Consider the following 10,644-nt stretch of genomic DNA (forward strand, 5'->3'; position numbering starts at 1 on the left):
TTAAAAGTATTGAAGGCAGTAAGTAACTGTGTGGTTTGTTTTGCTGCAAAAGGGCTACTACAGGAGTAACGAGTTCATCATAACCCAACATCCACTGCCACATACGACTAAAGATTTCTGGCGAATGATCTGGGATCACAATGCACAGATCATCGTCATGCTGCCGGACAACCAGAGCCTGGTGAGTTAAACGCATCCTTCCCTGCATGGTACCGCAGCCCCTTAGCCGAGGAGGGCACGAGCGTAGGGTCACTTAGTTACAGGATATGGCTATTTTCTGGTTGAAAACAAAAGCCAATTTTTGAGCCACCGTCTCAAACTTTGCCGTAAGCTTGTTACAAAAAGACAAGTTCTGAGATGTAGGGCCTGTTTTTTATTCTCCCCTTCTGCCCTCACCCCTGGGAAAGACAACCTGAACGCGATGGACCAGAGCACTCACAGGCAGCACGCTGGTGACGATGACCTCTGCGAAGCTCCTGAGGGCTGCCTGGCTGGCAGGATGCGAGGCATTGAGGTTATTGGGTGGCCAAGGCCGCGGGTAAGGACTTTGAGCGGAGCAGAAATACGAAGCAGGGACAATAGGATAGTTGCTTGTTTGCCCAGGAGCTTAAGACTCAGGCCATGCAAGACTATGACTGTGCATGGTTACAAATGCTATTTTTGATGAAAGTAAAAAGCAAATATGTATGTTAATTTAAGTGGAAATAATGAGACAGAGAGAGAGAGAATAAGGAGACACAGGTGAAGTGCTAATCACTACTTCCAGATTTACTAGCATGTCTCAAGAGGGTGCGTTGAAAAGGATTAAGAATTAAAAGGTTCATTTTTTCCATGCACGCATCACTGAGGTGAACAGACGATTGTAGCTGAGAGTGGAAGAGAAACCACCTTCATTACAGCAGGAAAATAGCAGTCATGAGGGGCTACTAAAGAGGCAGCAGTCAATACGCTTCCTGTGAGCAGCGTGATGAAAGGGATTGCAGGCACTGCGAGGCGAAGAGCGTTCAGAGAAATCCGATCGAATCAGAAATCACTAATGAAATGAAAGTGTGTCAGGTGGAAATGAAGAGGCTGATCTTGTCTTTACAAGTACATGAAATTGCTCTGCAGAACAATAGTGTTTAAAGGGTAAAGGAGGAACACTGGCCTCGGCCACATACCTTACAAGGATGCCTGGTCCCTTCTTTCACCTTCGCTGTTCCCAGGGTGGAGGTTGGCTAGCAAGGCAGGAGCATCCGTGCGTTGGCTCGGTGTTTGGTGTAGGCTGTGTGGGCTGGCAAGGACGGGTGGCATGGGACTGAGGCAGCGTCAGGGTGCTGGATGTGTAATGCCAAAGGACAAGACGATAAAGCAAGCTGCCTGCTGCATGAGGACCTGTCACGTGTCAGGACAGGTCACTGCCCCGATGCTCAGTGATATTACACTGTGTGCTGGTGCCTCTGCTTATTGAGGGCAGAATTGTCAAGGCACTCAGAACCCTCAGTCTCATTTTCAGAATAAACATTTAAGGCCCAAATCTCAACACTATCTCACATATCATGTGCATCAAGGCTCCAGGCCCACAGAAATAAGCCTGGTTTCAGACATGCTCATGGCCGCAGCAGCATGAAGTGGGTTCATAGCTCATGTTTTCTCAGGAGTAAAACATGGGTTGTTCAGCAACGCAGGCGTGCAGTGCTGTGTGTGCTGCCAGAGTAGCTTCTGTGCTTTCGCTGCAGGGACAGTAGACTTCTGAAGCCAGGAGGAGAAACGGGCTTTGCATGCCTGTGGTGACAAGAGGCTAATTTCCTTTTCTGCAGTAAATTAGGAATTCACAGTTATTTTTTAAAGAATAGCTTTGACAGTATGTTGTCTACAGCCTGTCCATTAGGCTACTTCAGTACTGAGCTTCTTCCACCATTCACAGCCTCACTGAGATTTCAGAGTGTCCCTTCAGTAGAGGAGTTTTGCTGGAGAACTTGCATTAAGTTAAGCCAGTGGTTTTTTCAAGGCTAAGAATATTTGGGTTTCTTACTTCCTTCTCACTCCTCCCTCACCTCCTAAAAATTCAAGCCCTACGTAAGTATCCATCAGTCTTCTACCTAGACCTGATTCACAGACCTTGAGTTTTGGATTAGACCACAATAAACACAAATTAAAAATAAGCAATTAATTTTTAAAGGTCAATGAGATTTCTCTAAACAGATACCTGACTTTCATGCAAAACTATGTAGGCAGGAGGTAATAAAGCCTGGGATACAGTACAAAGGTTAAGTATGAGTGAGCTAAGATAACCATTTCCCTATGAAACCAATTAAAAAGCAGACGTTACCTGTTTGGACACACAAAGGAAGGATCTGGCAGGCTTACTGCCTACTGTAATAGTAAATTTGTTTTAGACAGAAATGGTTTTTAAAGGTCAGCTCCTGATCATCTCTATTTATCAAACCGATTTTTTGATCCACTGGATTTTTCAGTCATACACAAGGTATCTGAAAGGCTACAGTCGTGTGTTGTTTTATTCCTTCAGGCAGAAGATGAGTTTGTGTACTGGCCAAGTCGTGAGGAATCCATGAACTGTGAGGCCTTTACTGTGACCCTTATCAGCAAAGACAGACTGTGCCTCTCTAACGAAGAGCAAATTATCATCCATGACTTTATTCTTGAAGCTACCCAGGTAAAATAAACCTCCAAATGTGGGTCTTGGCTTTTCACCAAAATGTTATTGATGTCATTTAAATGTGGAAGAAGAAGAGCTCAGAAACAGTTTTGAAAAGGATTTACTTGTAAATGCATGTGCGTGTGTGTTGCTCACAGGGGAAAGGTATTTTTGTTGACTCCTTCTCCCTCTCACATCTACTTCCAGGTAGATTCCTTTTGCTAGTGAGACCGTAGTATTAATTGTTTGTCTTATTTGAAAGTGAAGGCATTAGTTTTTCATTTTGAAATCATGCAAGTAGATTGAATTATTCTTTGTAAAATACACCATGGTTTATGGTCCTATTTCTGCTTATAAAATTCAGCATTTATAGTTTAGTTGTTTGGGGGTCTTAATTAAGGGGTTTTATGTAAGCACATTTCTTTTGAGCTATAAACCTGCCTCTAGTTTGCTATCTGGGTTGCTGCTGGATTTTGCTGCAAAACATTAGTTTGCAAGCCCTTTTAAATTTTAATTCTCTGTTTGCTCTTCTCTTGTTTGACTTTTGAGCTATAAGGGCTCTGAGAGAGGTTTATATGGATATAAGCCCTGAACTCAAATACAAAATCTTTTATCAATTAAACATTTTGTTATAGTTACAGTATTTTAGGGTGTTCACTGTTACAGAGATGCTAGAGCTGTGTGTCTGTCATCTTCTTTTGTACAAACTGTTTGGAAGAAGAAGATATCTCTTCAGTTTGTAGTGAGGCTCTTCCCTCTTTCTACCTGGAGTGGATAAATGTGTGGAACGCTAATGCCCAGGCTGGTTTTTCATTACAGGATGACTACGTTCTGGAAGTCCGCCACTTTCAGTGTCCTAAATGGCCAAACCCAGATGCTCCCATAAGCAGTACCTTTGAACTTATCAATGTAATCAAGGAAGAGGCCTTAACAAGGGATGGCCCCACCATAGTTCATGATGAGTATGTCATTTCTTTTCTCCCATTTATGTGCAAGTTGTACAAGGAGTTACTCAGCTACAGGACACTTGTGAGGACTGATGTCCATCCTTGCATGGAGCGGATGGTGTTTTGTGGTCTAGGGAACAGGATCAGAATATTTAAACTTCCAGGGATGAGTTTTCAGTTGGCATCTGAGGCCAAATACATTTTGCTTAGCGTAGTTTTCATGTTGGTCATAATCTTAGGTGGGCTCAGAAAGTGAGGCCATGTTTGCTTTGTAAGCATCTTGCGTTCTTCTGCACCTGGAAGTATCCCAAACAAATCCTAAAACCTGTTTCAGAACCCAGCAGAGCCCTGGTTTAGATAAGGCGCTAAGCAGCCCAATATGGGCTTATGGAAACCAGTTTCAAAACAGCCTGGGCTCCTGTCTAACAGCTCAGGTTTATTGTGCCGTGTAAGACAGAACAAGCTCAGCTCAGCTGTGTCTCAATATGAGCAGCAAAAGTATCTTGTGACAAAGGGCACAGGTTTTCTGAGAGCAGATTTATTTTTCCTCCTTCTGCTTCCCCAAAAACACTCCAAGGGACCCACATGGTGCCAAGTGGGAGGGAGGGATGCGGCGGGCGGCAAGGAAGGCACAGACTCTGAGATCGAGGATGCAAGGGCCTGAAGCCGAAAGGCCTAAGGCTTTTTATTGTTATGCTACTACCCTATTTAACTGCTACAATGCAGGAGCCAGACTAGGCAGTTCAAGATAACATCAACATTCACACACTAAGCACTCATCACCCATTCTGGGAAGAGCCAGTGTTCTGGACTCAAAACATCAACAACCATTCCTTGTTTTCAGCTCTGTGTTCAGAACTGACCTTCCACACATGTTTACTTCTTTCATGCCTCAAAAAGCCCTGTGAACTGGTCTCGGCTCCTTTATCTTAGAAGCAAGCAAAAACTATTCTCAGTGCAGTGTTCCCAAGCAAATCTTATGCTCCCCAAGTAAAGCACAGCTGTTTGCAGACTGAGGGTCTTCCACAGAGGGAGCCCGCTAACGCAGGGCCAGCATGTCCCAACACTTGTCCCTTTTGTAGTGCAGAGGTGAGCATTGTCTTGCCAGCTATGCTTGAATGCCCAGTTATAAAGGGTGCTAAATATTGCATTGCATATTACTACTTTGCACACATTATGGAGCCGCAAAATACCATTATAGTGAAGCTAGAGCCTGGATCTAACAAGATCTCTCTGGAGGGACTGTTTCCTGGTGGGCAGAGTGCTTCCCAGAGTCATTTGGCCGTTAAAATCCCAAGGAAGCCCAATTTCTGTCACTGCTTGAGTTGCCCTTAGAGCGAACACCGAGCCAGTGTAAACGACTGCTATACCTGCAAGCCCCCTGCGCTCCAGTCCGTTAGACCTTTCATCATTGCTACAAAACAGAATTAGTGGGAAAGTCTTGGAAGTCTTCACCTATTGCATAAAAACATCATTACCACGCTCTGGGATTTCGGTGGTCAGCTCAGCCTTTGTGCCGATGTGCAATCGCATGCTGGTATCTGCCGCTGCTGGCAGAGCTTTCACTTCACATCGGCGTGTTGCTGCTGCAACAGGTTTTTCCCAACCGACTCGTGCAAATGGTGCCTTGGGCTGCAGCGAGTAGTTTTTCTCCCACCGTCTCCTGCCTTGCTAATGCACAGTGTAAGCTCAGTTGCCTTTTGCCAGCACTGATTAATTCCAGGCTAGTTTTAATATTCATGCTTTGGGTAGTCTGAAGTGAGGTTTTGCTACTCTTGCAGTATTTAAGATTATGTTTTACAAAATTAGAACCATTATTGATTTGGGCATTTCATGCTAGACCAAAAAAAAAAAAAAATCAAAATCACATTCCTAACAGTGCTGAGTCATTCTTTCTGTAAATTGCTTTTTTGGTTTATTTGTCATATTCAATGATTTTATTTTTATGCCTAATACATAATGTGGATTCTGCTTTTCATTGGAGCCTAAGCAAATGTAGCTGAAAATTAAAATTTCCCTTTACTACATGCAACAACTATATCACATAATCCACTAATAATTACAACTGCAGATTAATTCCAAATATATGAATTTGCAGATACTAAATGCATGTGGTATTTAGGAAGTACATGGTGGGATGAACTTGATAACAACATTTCAGAGGAGTTCAGAAATTCCAACTCGAGACAGTTTTCAAGATTTTTCAATATAACTGCCCATATGTAGGCAACTAGATAAAGATTTGCTGCGTAATTTTCCGTCAGAAAAGCCTTCAGATTGTTGGGAGCTGGAGGTTATCAGCCCAAGTGAAAATGAGGCCATTAGTCCCTCAGAGGCATTTAGTTGTGTCCCACCAGGCACAAGCATCAGCCGCTTTGTCCAGTGTCCCTGTAGATGATCCGTCACAGCTATCTATATGGTTCTGCAGAAGCCCAGCTTGTTCTCCTATAGACTTTTCATCAAATATAGCAGATCTATTGTGATCTGATTTTTGTTTCCCATTTCTAGGCAAACTGAGTTTGCAAAAATCCCATGAAATTAAGTCAGCACATGTCTTGATTTCCACAGGAACGTTGTAAAAAATCCTCGTGGTAATCTTATGATACCGGATGGCATTGCAGCACTTTACGATTATTTAAGTTTTCACATACAGCTCTCCAAACGCTTTACAGAGCCAGTCAACACCGAAATGTCCCCTTTTACAGGTGGGGACATTTAGACATGGACTTTCTCGAAGTCACAGAGCAGACCCATAGCACAGCCAGGACAGAATTTGAGTCTCCTGAATGCTGTGAGAGCAGAGGATAGTTGAGGCTCCTCAGAAGCAGTTATGAGCCCCTGTTGCTTAGGATCCTTTATGCCACCTCGCAACTGCGCGTATGATTCAAGCAGACCCACAGATTTAGCAGCAGTAAGATTTCTACCTGACCAGTATCTCAAGGACACATTGAGTCATACTCCTGACAAATAACCGTTGCTCAGGTTCTTATTGAATGACAGCACAGCTCAACTCTTCAGAATCCGTAATGTCTCTTGGGTGCCCAGCTCAGGGATGTTGCCTTTTGCCGATGAATCACACCTAAGGAAGGCTTTGAGATGTGCCCCATTTGCTTGTGAGCACCTCATATCTGTGTTAGTTTTCTATAATTGTCAGATGTGGAGGAAGAGGCGAAGTCTCATTTCTTTCTAATCGTTTATGTTTTGCTTGAGCTCCCACTAATGAATTTAAAATACACTCAGCTATAATGCAGATGCTTTCAGTACATGTGGCACGTGAGAACTGATTTCAGTGTTAGAGTCTCCAGGCTGGGTATTTTTAAATGGCTGATACAGTTCTTGTATTGAATCCTGCAGATATCCCGAGATGAGTGGTGTACCTTCAAATTTCTTCTATAAATTAAGATAACTAAAAATTAGCCAGTATAAAACAAGCATGTAATAGATGAGAAGATGAACTACAGTAATCAAATAAGACTATATCAACATTTTCGTGGCTCTGTCAGTGCCCAGGTATGTTTCTGAGTAACTTGTCATTTTGGTGTGGTTTTTCAGGTATGGAGCTGTGTCAGCGGGAACACTATGTGCCCTTACCACTCTGTCCCAGCAGCTGGAGAATGAAAATGCTGTCGATGTTTTCCAGGTGGCAAAGATGATAAATCTTATGCGGCCTGGAGTATTTACAGACATTGTAAGTCTTTAAATGCAATATAAATGGATAGTTTACAAGGTTTTCATCTGAGACCAAAAGCATGAACTAAAACACATTGTGTATGTTAGCAAGCCCTAGTGCATCTGCTGCCAAGCAGAATTTGCATTCGGGCTTTTTTGGGATAGTTGTCGTTTTTTATAAACCTCAAACCCACACTGATTTGCAGTTCAGCTTAGTTCCTGTACAGTTAGGGGGCCACTGCACAGGCAGCCCTAGCAGAGAAGGACCTTTCAGCTTGTCATCATCCCCACGCCAGCCCTGTAAGTTAAGGTGTTCTGTTTAAACCTGGCACGTTGTGATCTGAAGGGGTGCAGCAGGGCAGGCAGAGCTGCAGGGAGATAAAGCTTCAAGAGAGGGGCTCTCTGTTCAGCGTGCAGCGAGAGCAGCATCCTTGTCTCGGTGTGCATGGCTCTGCCAGTACGAGGGAACAACCTGGGGCTGAGCTGTGGGCTCAGGTATTGTCCTGCCCTCCTGTAGTGTTAATAATATATCAGGAATAATATAATTACCCAAAACTGGAATTTTGGGTTGACAAAGTTAAACTAATTAATAGAGGTATTTCCTCTCTAAGTCTTTTTCCTTGCTATGTATATGCTTCTAGTAATGAATATCTATGACCTTCCCTGGAAATGCCAAATTTAAGTGCCACTCGGTTATGTACACTGAAAGGATTGAAATAACTTGTCATGTCTTTTCCAGGAACAGTACCAGTTTCTTTATAAGGCAATGCTAAGCTTGGTCAGCACTAAGGAAAATGGAAACGGTCCCATGACACTAGACAAAAACGGTGCTGTGATGGCCAGTGACGAATCTGATCCCGCAGAAAGCATGGAGTCTCTTGTCTAATTGGAAACCTGAAAAGGCACTTAATTTGTAGAACTTCTGAAGACTGAGTGAACTTTTTTGAGGCCTTTTTTGCCAGACTCTAGGTTATACAATAACCCAATTACTTTTTTACACTGATAAAAGTTTTGATATTTATTTTTTGCCATTTTATGTCTTAATGGTATCCTACTGAGCATTTGCACCTCTGTTTATTTCACACAGTGAAACGCAATTTTATCTAGTTTGCACTATATGATCAGTGTTACTGCCTATAATACTCTAATACAAGACAAGCCCTGATGTGACATTCCATGACAATGAACATAACGCTTTTTCTGTTTTGTTTAAATGCAGTGAAGTTTTGCTAACGACAGTGACCCTCAAATCTTAGATCTTGAATGCTAGGCCAGATGGATTCTTTCTACGACAGATACTGTACCCCTTCATACCATATTTATTATTTTAATGCTCATGTCACAGTTTTGGTAATGGCATTCTGCATTCCAGTGGAGTGGATGAGCAGCGTTCATCCTTCCTTGACAAAACGTGGCAGGTGATTATTAGCTACAGTGAAGGTGTAAGAGCCGTGTGGAGCTGAAACAATTATTTCTGTATTGTTTCAAATTGCTGTTCTTTACAGGCCTAAGACTTGCTTCACATGGGATATATAAATTACATACAGTATAATTATAAATTAGATGCAATTCATATGTGGGACGCAGTGATAGGTTTTGAATTTACAGTTTCAGAGTTTCCCCACGTATACAGAAAAATGTCGATTTTAGTTTTTAACCAGCCCAATGATGGGAAAGTATTTTGGTTTTATTCTCATCAGAGCCAATACAGTGAGAAATCTACTACAACCCAAAATCAGACCTGTTTTCAGATATATCGAAGGTAGCAATATTTTACATTACTAAGCTATTCAATATTTTAAACACATTAATTTCCTTATTACTTCTTGAATATGACCTCACACCTAATGGTATGTTACATGATGACAGGCGTTTCTTAATTTCATAACTGTTAGATGCCATTTTTACAGGTGTGTAATTTTCATACTTTAGTGCTAAAACATAAAGTACTGATCCATATTTACTGGTGAAGCAAACTAATAAAAAAACTACCTATAAAATTACATGCTCCCTCTTTTTTTTGCCAGACTAATCCTTTAGCACAAACCTAGCTTATTGTGTTTTCCCTCCCACACCAATAAAATGGTTTCCCCCAGATTATATAGATAATTGAATTAGTGTTTGGAGCAGTTAAGTATACATCCTCACTGGCTCCCTTTTCCTTTGTATTTGGTCACAATTCAACAAGGTCCATCCCTATTTAACAAAAGAAGTAAGCACACGCTTAATTCTCCTGAAGATTAAAGCTAATTGTATCCTTCATAGCTCAGCTGAGTAGGGAGGGGTGCTTGAATCTGCCTTGAAAATGAAATATGTCATTTCAACCATCCTGACCTTTTGTATGCAGTTAAAGGCACTATCCCTTATATACGGCATTAGTTTCTTTACTTTTACATTTCAACTGCACAAAACATGCATTGTAGTTTTTCAGGACTTGTCAAAATGTTACAGCATATTTTTCATTTAAATGTAAACCTATTAATTTCTGCCAGTCCAGTCTTGCTGAAATACAGACATTTGGCAAGGCGAAACCCGCTTCTGTTGGAGGGGAGGGCAGGGAGGAAGCTTAGCTAAGAGGAAGGTTCTGTGCGTTTTCCCATGCAAGGAAGCTGTAAGTGAACTGCTTAAAATTGTATTGAGAGTAGGTATTTTCGTTGAGAACCTCATGAGTTACAAGCTGGTACGGCCCCACTGAGCAGAGGAGTTATACAAACTGGTATGTACTAACATCTGGCCTTTCATTTTTAATAAGGGAAAGATTTCTTAGTATGGATACACTTGATTAATTCAACACCAAAGTATTTAAGAATTCATCATCAACCTTTTACTTCTCGGTTTGTTGAATCCTTCCATATAAGTGATCCTGAACACTATAATATATCCATGGTTTCCATAGGGAAAACCCATGTCCAGCACCAGCTAGTCCAAATTAAGAAACGTGCAGCATATTTCAAAAGCTTGCTTTGTAGTTTGCATCCCCTTTGCACTGGGACAACCCAGCACTGAGGAGGGAGTCAGTTAACGTCTGGTAGGAGTTAAGACTGGCTCTCCAGTCGCTACAGCCCAGTAACAAGAATATAAGTAAATTTTCAAGTCCTGCTGCCTGCAAGGGCTGGAAGGATTTGCTGTGAGTGGTCTGCTGGCCAGTGTGCATCTGCATGAGAGGCTGTGGAGCCCCCCCCTTCCCCCCCCAGCAGTGATCCTGGCCTCAGGCAATTCCAGCTGGTAGCACAAAGGGACTCTGATGAGTTGGATCAGTTCAACCTCAAGTATTTAAGTTCCTGGGGAACAGTAGGGAGAAGTTAAGAACTCAAACCCTGACAAGAGCTAAGTGACACAAAAATTACTGCAGGCATCAGGAGGGTTGGATTTGTTCAGTACTTTCAGCTG

At 42.2% G+C, this 10,644-nt stretch overlaps 1 protein-coding gene across 1 annotated transcript in view; it reads left to right on the forward strand.

The window, feature by feature from the left end:
- PTPRG (protein tyrosine phosphatase receptor type G) overlaps positions 1–9,257 on the forward strand; it is a 408,111-nt gene extending 398,854 nt beyond the window's left edge. The window contains exons 25-29 of the mRNA XM_068408918.1: positions 53–181; positions 2,510–2,656; positions 3,458–3,600; positions 7,138–7,273; positions 7,994–9,257. Coding sequence (XP_068265019.1) covers positions 53–181; positions 2,510–2,656; positions 3,458–3,600; positions 7,138–7,273; positions 7,994–8,140 — 702 coding nt within the window. The 3' untranslated portion in view covers positions 8,141–9,257. The remainder of the gene's footprint in view (positions 1–52; positions 182–2,509; positions 2,657–3,457; positions 3,601–7,137; positions 7,274–7,993) is intronic.
- The last annotated feature ends 1,387 nt before the right edge of the window (positions 9,258–10,644 follow it).

This window comes from Nyctibius grandis, chromosome 10 (genome assembly GCF_013368605.1).
Source record: "Nyctibius grandis isolate bNycGra1 chromosome 10, bNycGra1.pri, whole genome shotgun sequence".
In the NCBI taxonomy this organism is placed as follows: Eukaryota; Metazoa; Chordata; class Aves; order Nyctibiiformes; family Nyctibiidae; genus Nyctibius; species Nyctibius grandis.